At 43.5% G+C, this 21,630-nt stretch overlaps 1 protein-coding gene across 1 annotated transcript in view; it reads right to left on the reverse strand.

The window, feature by feature from the left end:
• The window catches only part of hhip (hedgehog interacting protein), a 38,799-nt gene that overhangs the window by 4,061 nt on the left and 13,108 nt on the right, over nt 1-21,630 (reverse strand). Inside the window, 8 exon segments of the mRNA XM_084318314.1 lie at nt 740-804; nt 4,614-4,700; nt 5,967-6,048; nt 8,480-8,622; nt 11,521-11,644; nt 13,216-13,334; nt 18,006-18,149; nt 18,598-18,771. Coding sequence (XP_084174440.1) covers nt 740-804; nt 4,614-4,700; nt 5,967-6,048; nt 8,480-8,622; nt 11,521-11,644; nt 13,216-13,334; nt 18,006-18,149; nt 18,598-18,771 — 938 coding nt within the window.

Consider the following 21,630-nt stretch of genomic DNA (forward strand, 5'->3'; position numbering starts at 1 on the left):
TGTCTTTATAGATCTAGAATAATAATAATAATAATAATAATAATAATAATAATAATAATAATAATAATAATAATAATAATAATAATAATAATAATAATAATAATAATAATAAATAATAATAATAATAATAATAATAATAATAATAATAATAATAATAATAATAATAATAATAATAATAATAATAATAATAATAATAATAATAATAATAATAATAGATCAGGATGCCTCAGGGGGTCACAAGATGATTTTCATGGGGTTGAGACAAATCATTATTCTATTTATGAACATTTGAAGCCTATGTTGTCCACCACCAAGTCCACCATTCTGTCTCTGCTTAACCACGTTGTGGAGTCTCGGAGTAGCTATCCCTCTGTTTTCAGGGGCCACAAACTGAAAAGGTTGAGAAGCACTGCTCTAGAAGACTCCTGGGGGTTCCTGGACCCCACTTTGTGAACCATTGCTATTTCAGAGCCCCAGAACACTCCACTCTAAAACGACCCTATTTTTAGTGCCCTGTATCCCCACAGTACGGAGGAGGAGGAGGAGGAGGAGGAAGAGGGGAGGACCACCCGACTTGATAACGCGTTGAGGTCAGACACGTTAGCTACCCCCTCCCCCTGTAACAAGATCCTAATAACGAAGCCGGAGTGTGTTAAGAGTGAAGACTCCAACACTACAGGGTCCACGCAGACTAAACAAGCCCAATAGATGGGTGGAAAGATTTTTTTTTTTTTTTTACCAAACGTGTCCAGCGGCCACGCCAGAGAACATAAATACAGAGCCGCCAGGGGCCCGTCGAAACATCTGTGGCGTAATTAATTGCGTTAAGACTTGGGTGGCACTGTCATCACCTAGGAATAATTAGCTGGGGATACATTTCTATTGTGATTCGGGAGATATACAGTACACACTCACAAGCGCTCTCTCTCTCTCTCTCTCTCTCTCTCTCTCTCTCTCTCTCTCTCTCTCTCTCTCTCTCTCTCTCTCTTTCTCTCCCTCTCCACACAGAGCTAGCCTAAAGAAACATTATTACTTCAGGACCCTTCTGGAAAGAGCACCGCTCCTGATGTAAGTCAGATGCCGCGCGTGCATCGGCTCTGAGATGCCCCACCTGCTGACTCTCGGAGGGGAACGCCTAGACCGCTGCTTCCCTCGCTCCATTCACGCCTGCGTTTGACAAGTGGGACCGGATGAAAACGTGGGAGGTTTCGGGTTGAAAACCGACTGGAGTTTAATGAGCGATTGGTTTGAATTAAGACGTCGAACCGTCCTTCCACTACATGCCAGCTGGACCCGATACCCTCCCCACTCCTCCAGACCATAGCACCAGACAACCTCCCATTCCTAACGGCAACCATCAACTCCTCCCTCAACTCGGGAGTGGTTCCCACCTCCCTAAAACAAGCCAGAGTCACACCGCTCATAGAAAAATAACCATAAACCCCACCATCATAGACAACTATTGTCCTGTCTCTCTTCTCTCCTTCCTTTCTAAATAACTTGAACGTGCTGTATCCAACCAACTTACTGATTATCTCTTACAGAATGACCTCTTAGACCCTAATCAGTCACTTAGCAAAAGCAAAGGGCCATCTCCTCTGTCCTGATTCTCCTGGACCTGTCGGCAGCCTTTGACACAGTCAACTAGGGCTGACCCCTATTAGTCGATTAATCGACTAATCGGTCGAAAGGAGCCGTAGTCAACTGCCAACCTCTTAGTCGAATACCAAAAAAAATAAAGAATTTATTTAAAAAAAATGTATCATCCTTTCCTAAAGAAAAGAGGCCTAGAAGCGTGGCTAACGCTAATGGCACGCATACCAGAGGCTAACTGCCTACGAAAACAGGCACAGAGGCACTGAAAGAGGATTTCACCCATCTAATGAACACACTAGACTAGACACATATCAAGATGTATCCATCAGTGGACCAATTGCATGCTTTTGCAGAGGACAAGAAGCCTTCAGTCGACTCCTTCAGACATTAACCCTTCTGCCCCCTTAGCGACTATTTTGTGTGTTTTGTCTATATGTATTTGTGTTTCTGTGTACAACGATGGCTGTGTTGATGTCATGAAATTGGGTCAGATTGGTCATCTTTGATATATATTCATATATAAAAGGATCATCATTAGAATACCTCTAAAAAAAGTTATACACTTTAGCCTGGCAAAAACCTTGGTGTTTTTTTTCTTCCCATTAGGGTTAGGGTTAGGGTGAGGGTTAGGGTTACCCAGACAGAAAGATTAGGAGAAGGTAAAATCTCATCCCTGTGCCCGTGCCCACCCCAACACTTGCTCAACAGTCTCCTAACCTAACCCTAACCCCAACCCTAACCGTAACCCTAACCCTAACCCTAACCATAACCCTACAAACAGAAATATTTGGAATCTTTGATAGATATGTTGAGTTAGGTTCATAGTGGTATTCATAAAAAAAGAATTGGAACGAAATATTACAAATTAAGTTTTTTATGACCTTGAACGTGATGCAATCTTTTCATGCACTAAGGTGACAACTCTGCCCCCCACAGCCCAAATGGAATGATAAAAAAAATATATATATATATTATACTTTTTATTTTATTATTTTCTTTTGTTTTTGTCGACTAATAGTCGACGACTAGCGGCAAATTTTGGCCAATCATAGTCGACTATCCAAATCCTTAGTCGGGGACAGCCCTACAGTCAACCATCAGATCCTCCTCGCATCCCTCGCAGGAATGGGAGTGACTGGCTCACCGCCACCAAGCCTCTTCAACTGATCTCCAACCTACCAAAGTCAACCCATGTTACCCCACTTCTTAGAGACCTGCACTGGCTCCCCATCGACGCACAAATCCGCTTCAAGGTCCTCGACCTGGCATATCATGTGGTGAAGGGAACGGCTCCCGCCTACTTCCGGTCAATGCCTCAATGGTCTCTAACTATACCCTCTCAAGACCCCTGCGCTCTACATCCTCTGGCCGCCTCAGACCCACTCCTATCCGAGCTCCGGGAGGGTCATCAAGGAGAAGCCGCCTATTCTCGGTCCTCGCTCCACAATGGTAGAACGAACTTCCCACCACAGTTAGGACAGCTGAAACCCGACCAATCTTTCACGTCGACTAAAAACACACTTCTTCAATCAATATCTGAAATGAAAAAAACTAAAAAAAAAAAAACACTAACATTCGTACTGTCTTATACTATCATGCACTCTTCCTACTATACTACTAATATGTCTTTTATATGCACTCAACACTCAAGTTTCAGCACTGTTTAATGATCATTGTTACTCAGCTGTAAGAGTTGTACCCTTCCTGCTGACTTGTCGTACAGACTTGTAAGTCGCTTTGGATAAAAGCGCCAGCTAAATTACAAAATGTAAATGTAAATGTGGAGAGAGAGGGAGAGAGAGAGAGAGAGAGAGAGAGAGAGAGAGAGAGAGAGAGAGAGAGAGAGAGAGGGAGAGAGTGAGAGAGAGAGAGAGAGAGAGAGAGAGAGAGAACCAGCTTGTGCTCACTGTGATACATCAGGGACATTGGTTCTATATTGAAAGAGAGAGAGGGCGGGTTCATGCAATATGTGCATATTTCCTGGTTTTTCAGTGAGAAATGTTTTTCACACATATACTGTACTTGGTTTTGGCACAGATCCATCATTATCCCAAAATATTTGTAATCGTGTCAGAGTATTTTGATTATTATGATACAATTTTATGCACAAAAATACACATTTTTTTTTTTATCCACTTTTTCTCCCATTTTTCTATATTTTTCTCCCATCCCAATTTCGTATCATCCAATTCAACCCCCCCCTGTCACGAACGCTGTTTCTTGCCTCCCACAAGCCGGCTGCAATGTGGACTAAGTCATACATAGCACAAGTCCCCTCCGGTACTTGAGGTAACAGCAGTCGCATCTTTTCACCTGCGCAGCTCGATCTCTCAGTGTCGAGGAGTAACGCGTGGGAGGCTCACGCTGCCCCCGACACTTCCTGATTCTACTGCGCAGGCGCACCAACCGACTTGTAGGAGTCGCTTGTTCACAACGTTCGATCCCCACCCTTCAGTTTTCCCTCCCCGTAATACGGCCAATGTGTATTACTGCGGACGACCAGCTAAACTGAAAACAATGTGGAGAGCTGGATTCGAACACGCGAATCCTAGCGTCTCCACACTGGTGGCGAGTGCCTTGCCCACTACACCACCTAGCCGCCCGCACAAAAATACACATATTATACACATGCATACTTGTTACACTGTCTTCACAGCAGTCACGCTGGACACAGCACCGGACAACGCAAACGTCAAAGTCAAACACCCCTTTGTTGCGTTGTGTCTCCACAGTGCATACTATATATCATGCACTATACTTCTATACTGCTCCTACATATGTTTAAATAAATCTAACTAAAGCGGAGGGTCTCCGCACTTGACGACTTGGCGTTTTCATACCCTCCTCGACAGTGTAGACCGTGCTGTCAAGTGTTCCGAAAATAACCAGTGGGCCATAGTTCTGTTACCAGAATGGGGGGGGGGGGGTGAAAGTGGCCAGCTATAGTCAGTAGTAGTGTTGCTGTTAGGAATACGTCACACTAACATTTTGAAATGGTATGCTTACTCTCCAATTACTGCTCGGAGGGGTTTGTGTTGGCGGAGGACAGGGGGATGGTGGGTGGCGAGGACTTGTTGAGGGGGATGAAGGAGGAGGCCCCTGGTCTGGACTCCGGAGAGATGAGGTGCGTGAAAGGAATGAGGGATGGAGAAGAGGGGAACAAGAAGGGAAGATGCCAGGATGTTGCTGTGATTTCGTTGTATGATCTAATTAACACCGGAGCTGTGGCTGTGTGTGAGAGAGTGGGCAAGAGTAGGGTAGGGTTCTGGAACCGGAAGTAACATGTTTGAATTTTGATTCTTAAAAAAATATATATATATATTATTATTATTATTATTATTATAATTTTTTTTTTTTTACTTTGTTAATTAATACCCTAGTTTCAGTACAGCAACCAAATTAAACTGTATCAAGTCAACTGACAATGTGAATAGTATGAAGAAAAGAAAAGAAAAAAAAGAATAAAAAAAAAATCCTGCGAAATAAGCTCTGACATGTTTTGACCTGCACCTCAAATAATCGGAATCGCTTAGAACAGGAATTGAAATGGAGAATCAGAATCGGAATCGGAATCGTTTAAATCCAAACGATGCCCAACCCTAGGCAAGAGGCACGTTATGATCTCAATCAGGATCTCATGTGTGTGCGTGTGTGTGTGTGTGTGTGTGTGTGTGTGTGTGTGTGTGTGTGTGTGTGTGTGTGTGTGTGCGTGTGTGTAGGTGTGTGTGTCTGTGTGTGTGTGTGTGTGTGTGTGTGTGTGTGTGTGTGTGTGTGTGTGTGTGTGTGTGTGTGTGTGTGTGATGTCACATGGAACACTGCCAACATAGAATGGGCAACATTGGGACTGATAGTGGTACAGTCTTACAAGATCACACATACAGTTCAACATTATCAGTTACTTGCAATGTAATGAAACCATACAGTACATTGCAAAAATACAATGGAGGGAGGGGAATTGATCACTGTATGGAATGAGAGGAATAGAAGGGGTTTCTCTGCTTTCCTTTCCCATTTTCCTTCACTGGTCAGCTGGTGTTTCAGATAGAGTGGTTTTTGTGGTGTTTTTTGGTGAGAAAACTTTTCTCACCGGACCAACCACAATAAAAAAAAAGCTCAACTTAATATTGTATCGACCGCCGCCGTGGTCGCGCCGCCCCCTCCGTCGTGGCTGGAGATCTTGTGGCCAGATTCTGGTAAGCTAATATATGGTTATTTCTCTGTTGAAAACCAGCACTTTTGTTCTGTTTCCTCGTCTTTTCTTCAATAATACACTCAATGTTAGAGGTAGAGCTGGATGATTAACCTCCATACCCCTAGATGCACTCTAGTTTGTAACAATCACTCAGAATGTTTGTATTCGTGGACTGTACCTTTTGGGGTCTACCAGTTTGTAGAGTTTCCCACTGTGTGATTGGGCGATGCTTTTACTGCTTGCCAGGATGTAGACCTCGCCTGGGGAGAGGAACAGAGTCACATAAGATGGGCCATTCGACACAACATAGACTAAGCCATTTGGTGGACACTTTCATACAAAGCACGATTTTGAATATTGGTTCGCCGAGTAGAAACTGCTATCCCAGGCAGTGTTAGTGCCATGCCATGCCCATGCCCACACACAGGATCACCTTTTGCTTGATTCACAGTACATAGATGTTCATACTGTAATGTATGACTATGTTGTACACGTCCCCAAGGCTACGTGTGCTTATGTGGACATTTGTAAGTGCAACAAATGGGAAACTGCCGTTTGTGATCCAATGAGAGGACGACAAGGCTATGCTGGGGCAAAGAGGATGGATCATTTAAAGACACAGCCAATGACACAGAATGAGAAAGGGAGGAGCACAGTGGAGGAGATGAGATGAGATGAGTGGAGAGGAGAAGAGAAGAGTGGAGTAGAATACAGTGGAGCTCTAGTTCAGCCCTCTACACTGGGATGTTTCATGGGATGATTGTAAAACTCATGACACGGTAACCAGGCACATAATTTAATGAGGAACAAGTCTAGAAGTTCCATAAGGAAGACATTATTATAAACATGTGTCTTTGGGAGTCCTACACTGTGTGTCATAAGCCCATCCCTCTATCAATTGTATTTTTATTTACATGTTCACATATTGAAAACGAGGTCTACTTTCTTTGCAGGACCAAGATAAATTAGTATTTTAAGATACTAATAATAAATAATACTCTACTTACAATACCGGTATGTGTCTAACATGACAATGTTGTTTATTAATCATAAAATTGTGGAACTGTGTTATTCCGCTATAATTGGACTATAATCGTATCATGACAATCTTATACCTTTGCATTCCTATTTTAAAAACAGCCAAACAAAAGCTGACAATGAATAATTCTAGTGGTTAATTTCAGTCCAATGGGGTTTATAAATGTTCAGTATTGTAATTAATCTCACCTCAGTTCACCCTGGCCTTGTGTGAAATGGTTCAGTCCCTCCAGGTAAACAATAACACATATTGACCTCCTACGCAAATCACCACCATGTAGGTGGTCTAATACATACAGTATAGGTCATCAGTGGGGCTCTTTGAGTGTCTCTGCTATTTTATGGAAATTACCAGTTAATCCGACAGGAAGCTCACAGGGGTTTAATATCCTGTTGGGAATGTGCCATTGAGCTCAGGTCACAGGAGTGTTAAGTTTTCCTGTTGCTGCAAGTGTGACTTCCTGTCGAGTATCACTTTGGCATTGCCTTGAATTGAAGGAGAACATCCCCCCGCACCCCCCCAAATCCGTCCCTGTTAAAACGAGCTATAAAACATTTTGTTAAACAGCCAAGTGGAAAAATTCCACACCAGTGACTTTCTTTAATGTAATAAATACATGTACCATTGTTCCATATACAATACCCAAGGACTCTAAACACTGGTTTTTACAAAGTCTAAAGATCTGTCATTCTGAGTAAACATGGCTTTCAAGGATGGCTCCGCTTTCTGACAGCTGAGTCTCTGACTTCAGTGGACAGTATCTGTTAACAGTGAGCTGTCATTTATTTCGACAAAGAATGAGCCAAACCGAGAGCAAGAGGAAAGAGAGAGAGGGAGAGAGAGAGAGAGAGAGAGAGAGAGAGAGAGAGAGAGAGAGAGAGAGAGAGAGAGAGAGAGAAGAGAGAGAGAGAGAGAGATAGAGAGAGAGAGAGAGAGAGAGAGAGAGGGGGGGGGGTATATAAACATACTATAATACGATCACAATATCTTGGATGATATGACTATGTCTATCTCGGTGGTGTCAAAGAGTCTGCGAGGAAGTAGATGTGATTGAGTTCCAAGTTGCTGTGCATCATGGTTGAAGCTCCCGGATCTGTCTCCCCAATCCGCTGACATTTTAGACAGCATCTAGTAATAACATTAAATCACTGTAGTTATTTGTCTTGTTTGTCTGCTGGAGGTTAGCTGCTAGCTGCTTACTGCTAACAGCTAATTGCATCTTCACAAATATCTCCTGGTGGTGGGTCGAACACATCATCATAATATCACTCCCTCGTCCCAGAATGCCGGGCAGTGCTATTCACACAGACGCTGGCGCAAACCCAGCAATATGACTATCCCTGCTGATGGCATAATGCATCAACCTTGACCCCCCATTCCACGTTCATACCTTTTACACAGAACGGCGAGGTGGAATAATGGGGTAAGATTCTCCATTGAGTGGGCAGTGTGAAAGGGGCTATTGTCTACATAGTGACAAACCTTGGTTATGACTAAGAAAGAATGGATTGCAGTTGGGAACATGTTCTAGAATGCTGAAGTTCAGAAATGCACTATTATATGCACATAATTGCCTTCGGCTCTCTTTTCGCACACCATACTCTGCCATATTTGCAATGCTAGCGTAACCCCATGGAGTCGTATCTACTAACCCAGTTCATCCTCTCCGAAGCCCAGGATGTGCCCTACTAGCGTGGAGCCGCAGGAACTGGTGGAACCCAAACACAAAGCCTTCTCCTGCCACTGTTCACCGCCTGCCATTTCCGACCAAGACTTCTGGAGGATCCGCAGGTTTCTGAGAAAACACAACACGCAGTACAAACCTTAAGTCTTTTATATTTCAGCCTGCTGATATACAGTACATGGTTACTGTAAGATTATATGTATAGTCTACTGTTATACTGTATGTCTTGCACTGTCCCTTTGCACAGTATCCATGATTGATTGATTGAAAACTTTATTAACAGATTGCAGAATGGGTACAATACAGTACAGCTCAATACACACAATTGTTAAGGGGATGCAGACCAGAGAAAGACTTTCGTCTTGTTTACATCAGGGTCCCCCATTTTCAATTCATCAGGACATATATGACATACATGACATACAGATAGACAGTACTGCTACATCTATACATTTATGACATACCAGATTTGCAAATACAGTACTGTTTGTGATACAAAAAGAGTCCAGAAAAGAGAGTATGTACATTTGATGTAAAAACTGTACATTGGGGGAGGTTGGGTAGGTGGGGTGGGGGCTGTACATTGGAGGAGGTTGGGTAGGTGTGGTTGGGTGGGTGGGGGGGGTGGGGGACCTGTACATTGGAGGTGATTGGGTGGGTGGGGTGGGGGGTGTTGGGTAGGAGGGGTGGGTGGGGGACACTGTACAACTGTACAAGCAAAACTGTACATTGGAATATTGACAAAACCATACTTGGTCATTTACTGTACATTGGAGGGGGTTGGGTTAGGACATTTACAGGGGCCAGTTTCGAATTGCAGTCTCCCTTAGGTGTTCTTTGAGAGTGGTTTTGAAAGTGGGTAGTGATTCACATTCCTTTACAGCTGTGGGTAGGGCGTTCCACATTGATGTGGCATAATTGCGAAATGTGTGTAGTCCCTTGTTTGAGCCGAATCTGGGTTTAACATGATTTGTGGAGCTCCCTCTGGTGTTGTGATCGTGGTATTCACTGACCTTTGGGAAGTATTTTGACATGTACATGGGTACCTCGGTCGTGTAGTGTATCTTGTAGACCAGGCCCATTGCAAGTTGCTGTACTCTGTCGTCTACTCTAAGCCATCCTAGGTTGTCAAAGTGGGGAGGGTGAGGTGGGTTCTAGGAGTAAGGTCAAGCAGTAGTCTGACCAGTTTGTTTTGAGATGTTTGTAATTTTGTTTTTAGCGCCTTTGAGGTGCTTTGGTACCATGAGGTGCAAGCATAGCCGTAGTACCCTTGAATGAGTGCTCCTGCCAGAGTCTTCAGGGTATTCTTGTTTACCAGAGAGGAGATCCGGTACAAGAATCGAGTTCGTTGGTTCACTTTTTTTATTACATTGGATGCCATTTTGTCACAGGAAAGATTAGCCTCTAGGATGGAACCCAGGTAGGTAATTTCATCTTTCCTTGTGACAATATTGTAACCCACTGTAACTGAGAAGCCGTCGGTCTTGCTGAGTTTGTTATTTGAACCGAAGAGAATGGACTCTGTTTTGCCCATGTGTAATGATAGTTTGTTATCAGCGAGACATATGCAGATTTTTGCCTAGTTCCGAGCTGAGGGTTTTTTCAACCTGTAACTCTTGTCAGAGACCAGCAGGGCTGAGTCGTCTGCGAACAAGAACAAGTTGCAGTCACAAGCTGACGACATGTCATTTGCATAAATTAGGAACAGTAGCGGTCCTAGTATGCTTCCTTGTGGAACACCACAGCTCACTGTGAGGGGGGGGGGGATAGGGTACCGTTTACCTCCACCATCTGTTCCCTCCCCTCAAGGTAGGATTGCATCCAGCTCACTGATAGACCTGATAATCCTGATGTCCTCAAAACAACCTGTGACATTCCTTACATTTAATGTTTCTGATTCGGAATCAGTGCTTCATCAATCTACCTAATGTGGGAAGATCACAGGGATTTAAATTCACGATGTGCATGTTTCTTTAGATCAACAACTCATTGTAAATGTTGGAAAATACAAGGTGATTCCCTTACAATAGCGTTGTAGTGGTGGCCCCTCAAACAAGGACACAAGTTGTGCATGGCGATGACACAGTATGATGATGATCCATCTTCCCCTGCATCGCTATAGTCCACATGGTGTCATTTAGGACATAGCTTTTTAGTCTCAAAACAAATGCTTTTGTCAGAACACTCCGTCAAAACCACAGCGATCTGCCACAAGACTGTAACGAGGCACAGTGTCCACAACGGCAACAACATGCTGTCTCTCTGTGGCGTACTTCCCCTTCACTATTTATTTCCTTTGTTTACAACCCGAATCGATGTTTGACATCAGCAAAGTTGGATGTATTACAAACCAAAGAAGAGTGTGAACAACAGCAGGGAGGATAACTCATCTCAATTTACATTGAATGAGCCGAAGCGAGGTGGTGACAGTAACATAATAGTTCTGTTTTTTCTTTCCTACATGCGGATGGAACACCCGGGTTTACATTGGCATTCTATGAGGCGGGGGGACATGCCAACTGGACAATATTTAACTTAATCTAAGACTGTGGACACTTCTGATGGCTCAAGAATACTTTGCTATTGAATAAGAACATTTACCCATTTTTAACAGCAATATGTCCAAAAGTGTGTAAAGCTTTTCGGCCCCTGAAAATTCCAATTCAGTATGCTAATAATATTGCTTGAAAAAAGGCACAGAAATAGAAAGGCATGCATTATAATATTATCTCAATCAACATAGGAACACATATAATCTCAATCAACATAAGGAACACATATAATCTCAATCAACATAGGATCACATATATAATCTCAATCAACATAAGGGACACATATAATCTTAATATATGGAATACATATATTGTATAATCTCAATCAACAAAAGGAACATATACGTATATAATCTCAATCAACATAAGGAGCACATACATAATCTCAATCAACATAAGGAACATATATATAATCTCAATCAACAAAAGGCAGAAGTTAGCCCTTTTTCTTACTTACCCACTTTTGTCTCCAAACACGTAATTGCCGTACAGCCTCCGGGACTGGCAGCCCCTGTAGATGAAGCCGCCCACAGGCGCTGCACCTCCGCTGGACTGCAAATCATAGATGGAGGGCTCGTTTTCTACAAGGGGACAAGTGGGACATGTAGGAGAAGTACTAATTATGTTAAGTCCTTATGTTAAGTCCTGCAGATGTGTAAGCCTTCCTGTGCAGTGTTCCTAGTCTACCAATAGAAACAGTATAGCTATGTGTATAGGGCTTGTAAAGAATAAACAAAACAAGCATGATTCTATGAAACTCAATTTTATAGATTTGTCGATAGTGATATAGCACCATTATCACTCTGTGCTGTGGTACAGTGAGTGTATCAATGACACTTCCCTCAGCACACTGCCATGGTTGTATACTAATGAGTTGCTCCTTAGTATGATTTATGCCTCCAATAATGAGCACTGTTTTTCTGCGTTGGGATCAAAAAAGGATATCCATGTTTACTCAAATCTGTCAAGAGCCCATTAGCACATGGTGGCATGTGGTTCTAATTAGTGAGGCTTCATATATTGTAAAAATAAATAAATAAATAAATCTTGATCTAAAATTGGATAGAAAAAGTAATGCTGGGCTGCCAACTTCCTTGGCTGACAACTTGAATGTTGTGACGTTTCTTTATCATAATTGAAAGTGAATGTATTAGGATAGTATTAGAATGTATTCGGACTGTATCAGAATGTATTAAGACTGTATCAGAATGTATTAGAACCTTTTCAGAATGTATTAGAACCATATCAGCCGCAAGAAAGCAAAGGGGGTTGAAATTGTGTGTTTGTTGGACCACAGTTTGTTTTTAGAGTAGGGAACAGAGCATGCAAGGTTGGTTGGGTGAACTGTCTGAAACTGAGCTCTTATCCATGAGCCAAATCTAAAGGCCAGTGGAATGGAAGTACAGAGCTTTGAACTTGGCTTGAGGAAGACATCAGAGGTTATCCTGGGTGGCCCAAACAACACTCAAAAACAAACAGCTTGACATAATTTACAACTCACAAAAAACAAGAGGCAATAATTCGTTCTTTGTGGAGAAAGCAGTGGTTGCAGTGTTGTCAGGACTCTGGTATCGATTTATTCTTGTACTCTGTCGAGAGGAGAGCTGAGGCCCCTCTCTCTCTCTTGCTCTCTCAGCTGTGTTTTCAACAATGCTAACTCATAACTTTTACACCAGTCATTGTTGTTGGCAGCTATAAATCATATTCATGGACACAATCTCACATTCCCTGTGTGGATCGCAAATATTAAAATTGTCTCCATATTCAAAACTTCGCTCTCTCTCTGTGTTTCCGAACACGCTTGGAGGTAAATCAAAATACCATGTTTTCACAATATGAACACAGTTTTATCCGCAAACAGCCAACATTTGTGAAAACAGATGTCCTTTTCTTTTCTTTTTCACAGCAGAATAAGAAGACATTATAATAATAATGGGTGTTCATGAGATTCCACAATACTTTTTCAAGCTGTGAGGGCCATGAAAATGGTGAACTCTGAGAGAGAGAGAGAAGGTCAGGCACACTCATTCAAATCACAACACGGAACAACAATAACACACAAAAGAATGAATTCCAGACTTGGAAGAAAAGGTCAATATTATCAACGTTGTTGTTGTTGTTGTTGGGGGGTTAGCGTTTAGCGTGAACTCACCGTAATCTTTGCCCTTAGCGATCTCCAGTATTCTCCCCACTGATGCGTTTTTCCCACTGCCATCTGTACACAGGATCAGGAGACTGCCGTTCTCCATTTGAAGGCGGTCCACGGCACACCTGCAGTACAGAAGCCAGGGATCGATATATAGGACACAATAGGATAGACAACAGGACAGTATCTTTCATTTTTCACTTTTCAGTTTTTATCTAAATCAACATTCACAGTTACATTTATTGTCCAGTTTTAACACATAACACAATCCTTTCCAGGATTGATGAAGACGGCACAGAGTTTGCGTTCTGTTAAAGTATAAATATTCTGTTAGTATATCTCATTAGTATATCACTCCTTCATTGTAAGTTATATCACAGATGACAACGTGCCTTGGTGGAAATCGACATCAACCACCTTCAACTCAACATCAACAAGACCAATGAGCTGGTGGTGGACTACCAGAGAGAAGAGCGACAGCAACCACCTCCAACTCAACCCCCCCCAAAACTCTCATCACCATCCGAGGGGATGAGGTGGAGATGGTGGAGACATACAAGTTCCTTGGAGTACACCTAAACAACGAATTAGACTGGTGCTAATAGCACCCTTAACTGTGTGTGATTTGCGCCCGCTATTTGCTCCGTATTAAGGACCTATTCACTGAAGATATTGCGCAAATGATATACTAGCGCAAACACGTCCATACGGTGTGCAATTTGCTCTTGATATCTGTCAGCACAGTTGGCTCGAGTGCAATATATCCCATATCTTGCTTCCCTTCATAGATTTGCTTGTATGTTGTGTTGTGGGGGTACCAACGTCATGACCATGATCATGTTTTTATGCACCTGAGTCTCCTGAACACATAGAGATAAACCCTGAGTTGATCGGACCTTCCTATGCTGAGCTATATGTTAACTTTAACGCACCTACCCCCTACAGGTGAATGCCTCACACGTTCAGGAGACTTATTTTGTGAAAACTCAGTTTTCGTTAACCATTAATAAGCTACAAACCCAAACTGTCTATCATATCAAAACACAATCTAGGGATGTGTTTTGGGATGTGAATACAAATGTGATAAACAAAATCACATCCACCCAGATGGTACCAAATAATTTGTTGTCATCCCAAAAGAAATTTGTTTGAGCAGACCTGTCCATGGTGCTGAATCTTTCCTGGAGTTACTGTAGGCACTGTGTGCCAGTGAAAATAATTTAAGACTGTATTTTCTATTTTTTTTTTATTTTTTTTGTGCATTTATTGCTTTTTCAAGGTCAGACATGACCTACAGATGAGGAGAGGATGAACGGGAGAAGAGGCGGGAAAGACATGCAACAAATGGGAGTCACCGGGAGTGGGAAGCGAACCCAGGACGGCCGCTTCGCGATGCAGCGCGATACATGGTGTGCTACTAGAGCGCCGATTTCAGACTGTATTTAATGTTTATTTTTTTTAATTATTTTTTTGTCTTTTTCCCCCTCCTTCTTTTTCCGATTTTTCTCCCATCCCACTGTTAGTCGTTATGCCAATTCCCAACCCCCTTCCTGGTTGTTGCACACTTTCCCCTACTGTTGGTCCGAGAGGCCGGAGACTGTCACATGCTGAGCTATATGTTAACTTTAATGCACCTACCCCCTACAGGTGAATGCCTCACACGTTCAGGAGACATATTTTGTGAAAACTCAGTTTTCATTAACCATTAATAAGCTACAAACCCAAACTGTCTATCATATCAAAACACAATCTAGGGATGTGTTTTGGGATGTGAATACAAATGTGATAAACAAAATCACATCCACCCAGATGGTACCAAATAATTTGTTGTCATCCCAAAAGAAATTTGTTTGAGCAGACCTGTCCATGGTGCTGAATCTTTCCCGGAGTTACTGTAGGCACTGTGTGCCAGTGAAAATAATTTAAGACTGTTTTTATTTTTTTTTGCATTTATTGCTTTTTCATGGTCAGACATGACCGACAGATGAGGAGAGGATGAACGGGAGAAGAGGCGGGAAAGACATGCAACAAATGGGAGTCACCGGGAGTGGGAAGCGAACCCAGGACGGCCGCTTTGCGATGCAGCGCGATACATGGTGTGCTACTAGAGCGCCGATTTCAGACTGTATTTAATGTTTATTTTTTTAATTTTTTTTTAATCTTTTTCCCCCTCCTTCTTTTTCCGATTTTTCTCCCATCCCACTGTTAGTCGTTATGCCAATTCCCAACCCCCTTCCTGGTTGTTGCGCACTTTCCCCTACTGTTGGTCCGAGAGGCCGGAGACTGTCACATGCTTTCCGACGCATGTGCAGCCAGACGGCAGCCAGCCTGGCCGCGCAGATTCTCACCGGGAGAGTGTAACGTGTGGAAGGTCGCACTACCTCTCTCCAGATCCTACCCTTGCTGAGCAGGCGCCCGACCGAACTGTAGGGGTCGCTGTCCACAACGCCCAGGACCCACCCACGGCTCCCCTCCCCCTAACTCAGCCAAACGAGTTAGTATAGCGGTCAGCCCGAGCCAAGGCAATGCTGACTCTCCGGGAGTCGAGACCGCAGCCTCTTGCATTGGTGACGAGCACAATCTCCGCTACGCCACCTGACCGCCATTTAATGTTTAGTTAAGACAATAGAACCCACATTCTCAAACTTTTCATTGACCGTGTTTCCAGCGTCTACTCCTCATGGACCTGACGAAACGTTATAAATTAAAAGTTTATTCTGGAGCATAAGAGTGTGCAGGTTCTATTCTCCTTATTGTGATTATTACCTAACCCAACGGATGACTGGAGACACTGGCCACTAATGCGCTTAGTTACCACCAATTCTCTGAAGACATAAATAGCGTCACTTTAACTGTGCATGGCAATTAGCGCCGATCTTTGTGAATTGGAGTGTTTTTGCAATGAGGCTCATTTGCATAGAAAGGGGCACATTTTCCACCCATATTACCTCATTTAAATACCCGCAAATAGCACCGATGCACAGAGACGCAATGATGATGGCATCATAATGATGATAGCACGGTATTTCACCCTTTACGTGTGCTTTGTGAATAGCAAGGTTTGTTTTGGGGCTATTTGCGTCAGAAAAAGCCGCACAATCCCTTTGTCAATTCGACCCTAAGTGTATCTGACTCTTAACCACCAAAACCTGCACAGACTACAATGTATGACGTATATAATGCCAGTTAGGGTACCTTGTGTATACTGCACCTTGTGTATACTGTTTACTTCTACTCTTACTCACAGTCACAGTATATCAATCAATCAGATTTATTTATAGAGCACATTTAAACATGACTTGTATGTCAACCAAAGTGCTGTACAGAGGGTAGATACACATAGATACATCTAGACAACATATAGACAACAATCACATCTCAGTTATACAGGAGGACACACAAGCAAACAGGGCATGAGTCAGTGTAAATCGGGAAATGCTAATGAGTAGAAGTGGGTTTTGAGTCTAGACTTGAAGGCATCTGTCGAGGGGGAAAGCCTAATGGAGGTGGGGATGCTGTTCCACAGTTCAGGGTCTGCGACAGCAAAGGCACGGCCCCCCCTGAGCTTAAGGTTAGACCTCCGGACTGATCGGCTGACCTGAGGGACCTGGTGTTGGAATAGGGGGATAAGAGGTCTGATATGTAGGAGGGGGGCTGACCATAAAGGATTTAAAAACTAACAGGAGAACCTTAAAATGTATTCTGTAGCGTACTGGAAGCCAATGAAGGGAGACAAGGACAGAGGTGATGTGGTCTCTCTTACGGTCTGGCAGTGGCATTTTGTACTGGCTGTAGGCGAAACAGGGAAGACTGGTTGATACCTATAGAGAGAGTTGCAATAGTCTAATCTAGACGAGATGAAAGCATGGATAACTCTCTGAAGGTCTGCAGGGGAGAGAAGGGCTTTGAGCTTAGCAATGGTGCGTAATTGGAAAAAACATGCCTTCACCACTGAATTCACTTGTCTGTCAAACTTAAATTGGGGATAGAAAATGACACCTAGGTTCTTAACATAGGGCTTGACCAGGGCGGACATGTTGCCTAGACTGTTGGTAAGGGTGGTGACAGCATCTGGGGGACCGAAGAATATTATTTCACATTTGTTTTCATTGAGTTGTAAATTTTTTTTTTTAATGTCATCAAGGCAGGACATGAGACTGTTGCGTAAAGACTGGTTGTTTGGTTTCAGAGAGACATAAAGCTGTGTGTCGTCAGCATAACAATGAAAGGAAATGTTGTGCTTCTGAATGATTAAACCAAGGGGTAGCATGTAGAGAGGACAAAATCGTGCTAAGGATGGACCCTTGCAGGACCCCACAGGAGAGGGAGGCTGAGGGGGAGGAGCAGTTGGCAATGTTGACAATAAAGCTTCTATTTGTGAGATAAGAGGAGAACCATGTTAACTCATTCAGGGTCAGACCCGAGATAAGTCGGGTTATCTCGCCAGCGGTTGAACACCATACCCGAGATTTCTCAGGTTTTGATCCTTTGATCTTTTCCCTCTGATCCCCGTTCTAAACCATCATCCGAATCATTCTATGTGTCCCTGGCTCGTTTGCCTACGTTGGAATTGCAATGCCGATCGAATCTCACCAGGTGGCAGTATCGCCTACCTTTTGAACTCAGAAAGAAATGGATCAGGAGAGGCAATGAATGCTGCTATGACACCCGAATTTCCCAAAGGGTTTCAATAAAGCAATATCTTAGTATACGGTCTATTAGTATACAGTATATCCTGTTAGTATATCTCATTAGTATATATTCTGTTAGTATATCCAGTGGAGTATTTCACTCACCTGCCTGGGTCATGCAGTCCATGGGCGAATATTTCTGGTGGCTGGTTGGTGCTGTTGAAATAGGGGTTGTTCCTGGGTATGGAGTACGGGGAAGTACAGCAGTCCGTGTCCACATCCACCCTTAGGACTGACCCTGTGAAATCACTACATTCACACACACACACACACACACACACACACACACACACACACACACACACACACACACACACACACACACACACACACACACACACACACACACACACACACACACACAAACACACACACACACACACACACACACACACACACACACACACACACACACACACACACAAAACCACAACAGCTTTAGAATGCAGGAACAGGGGTATACTACTCTTTAGATAGATGATGCGTCTAGCACTATTGTGTAGTATATGTCAGAATATATTTAATAGCTGTGAAATACCAGAAAGACAGATTGCAGACACACCACAGCACTCCTGTGTATCCTATTTAACAGGTAGTATGTATTATGAATTTTGAGAAGGGAGGCATGCATTTTTTTTCTTTCTTCTGAGCGCAGGTAGCTGTAACCCAATCATGACCATTTGACCTTTGACCTCACCTGAGGCCATCCATCTCCTCCATGTCGTCCAGGGTGATCATGCCGTCTCCCAGGATGATGTGCAGCAAGCCGTCGGGGCCGAACAGCAGCTGGCCTCCCAGGTGTTTCCTGTGGAGCTCGGCCACCTCCATCAGCATGCGCACCGTCCTGGTGTCCACCTGGTTGGGGTTTTTCCTAAAGGCGAAGCCACAAAGGTTGCGTCATTTCAACAGCATGGTTTCCACAACAAGACACCGTTATTGACCGTTTGAAATTAGCGACACACTCTCATGAAATTAACCATTGCACTCAAGAACTTATATGTCAGTTTTCTTTTATATTTTGGACGGCCCATGTCTTTGCAGTTGTGAAGTTAATCTAAATCACTTGGGGTGTGAATGTGAATGTACATCACATGAAACTACTCAACCTCTACTGTCTTTAACTATGATTGAGAGGAAGAGGGGAAGTATAGAAAGTCAAGCCTCACTGCTGACATCGACACATATCACAACCTCTTGTTAACATTCTCCAAAACCATTACTAATGCCAAAGCTTCTTTCTTTCACCATAGGATCGAGGCCTCTGCCAAGAACCTTCGCAAACTGCATGCTACCATGTCCTCCCTCCTCACTCCCCCCCAGCCCCTCCTCCCTCATCTTTCTCTGCCAAAGACTTTGCGATCTTCTTTGAGGAAAAAATGGAGAACATCCGCAACTCCTTCTCCCAACCCCCACCCATTCCAAATACTGAATCAAGAACCTCATCCTTTACTCTGCCATCTTTCTCTCCCATTACAGAAGCCGAGACCCTGACACTGGTAACGTTGAACCGTCCGACTACATGCCAGCTGGACCAGCTACCTTCCCCACTCCTCTAGACCATAGCACCAGACATCCTCCCATTCCTAACTGCAACCATCAACTCCTCCCTCAACTCGGGGGTGGTCCCCACCTCCCTAAAACAAGCCAGAGTCACACCGCTCATAAAAAAAAAAAAACTGAACCCCACCGTCATACTGGCAACTATCGTCCTGTCTCTCTTCTCTCCTTCCTTTCTAAAACACTTGAACGTGCTGTATCCAACCAACTTACTGCTTATCTCTTACAGAATGACCTCCTAGACCCTAATCAGTAGGGGTGGGAATCACCAGTTTCATCACGATACGATACGATATCGATTCTTTGGACAACAATACGATATCACAAAGTCTGCCACGATACGATACAATTCGATTCAGGTGCCTGCGATCGATATGAGACGATATTGCCCATTTAACACAATTAGTAACATTTAGATCAACAACAAAAAAGGCAATGGAAATATCATTTGACATTTTTATTTTTGAGCTCTTCCAGACATTTAAATGAAAAACAATCTATTGTTTTTAATACAAATAGACCTCCTGTTCACTGTAAAGTGCCACGTTTTGATATAATTAGCTTTAAACTTTAAGCTTTTTTTTTTGGAACTCACAACATGCAACCTAAAACCCCTTCCTCTCCCAAACCATTCCTGCAATTGTTTTATGTTGCATGATGATCATGAATACATTTATGCTTTGCACTATATAGTATTGTATATTAGTACATTGCATAGTATATTGTATATTGTATGGTAACTCAGTTACTTCTATTCTGCATCGAACATTGTACATATGTCTATACTGAACACTGTGACCTCTATTTTTACTTCTATTTTACATGCTATTCTATTTTATTTCATACTTATCTTGTCTAGCACAGTCTCTGGAGCGTAACAGTAAGAAGCATTTTGTATAAAAGTATTCTGTACTTCTGTATGACAACTATTAAAGAAACTTGAAACTTGAAACTTTAATATGTATTGTATTTTTTATGTTTAAATATCAACATTATCTGTCCATCCTCACATTTACTATAAATATTCTACCGGTATACTTCATCTGGTCTTTCCAAATGCACACACACACACACAGAGAGAAAGGGAGCATGCCTGCCTTTGATCCGAGCCGAGCGGATACGACACTCCATGGGATTTTCAAAATAAGAGTATCGCAATATGAATCGATCTTTTTACATTGCATCGATCCTATTTGATCATTGATAATATATCGATCTGGATCGATGTATCGTCCCACCCCTACTAATCAGTCAGGCTTCCGGACTGGCCACTCCACAGAAACGACCCTCATTGCGGTCACAGAGGCACTTCACTTAGCAAAAGCGAAAAGCCTCTCCTCTGTCCTGATTCTCTCTCTCTATCTGCAGCCTTCGACACAGTCAACCATCAGATCCTCCTCGCGGCCCTCGCAGGAATGGGAGTGGCTGGCTCTGCGCTGACATGGCTGACATCATACCTCAATGACCGCTCCTACCAAGTGTCATGGAGAGGGACCCTGTCGGCCACCCGCCCCCTGCGGAGGGATGTCCCCCAGGGCTCGGTCCTAGGACCCCTTCTCTTCTCCCTCTACACTAAATCACTGGGTAACATTATCACGTCTCATGGCTTCTCGCATCATTGTAATGCCGATGATACTCAACTCTTCCTCTCCTTCCCTCCCTCAGATATCCACGTCTCTGAGTGGATCTCGGCCTGTCTGTCCGACATCTCCGCCTGGATGACGACCAACCACCTCAAACTGAACCTAAGCTAAACAGAATTTCTCCACCTGCCGGCCAAATCCTCCCCCCTGACCGACCTTTCCATCACAGTCAAGAATGCAGCTGTGACCGCGTCCCCGACTGCCAAGAACCTTGGTGTTGTCCTCGACAACCAGTTGAACTTCTCTGCTCACATCGCAGCGACAACCAGAACCTGCAGATTCCTCCTGAGCAACGTCAGAAGGATCCGCCCCTTCCTGACAAAAGAAGCCACCCAACTCCTTGTCCAATCAACAATCATATCCCGCCTCGACTACTGCAACGCACTGCTTGCTGGCCTCCCGGCCACTGCCACCAAGCCTCTTCAACTCATTCAGAACGCAGCGGCCCGCCTGATCTCAAACCTACCGAAGTCGGCCCATGTCACCCCACTTCTTAGGGACCTGCACTGGCTCCCCATTGCTGCACGAAT

This window comes from Notolepis coatsorum (assembly GCF_963971535.1).
Source record: "Notolepis coatsorum genome assembly, chromosome: 7".
In the NCBI taxonomy this organism is placed as follows: domain Eukaryota; kingdom Metazoa; phylum Chordata; class Actinopteri; order Aulopiformes; family Paralepididae; genus Notolepis; species Notolepis coatsorum.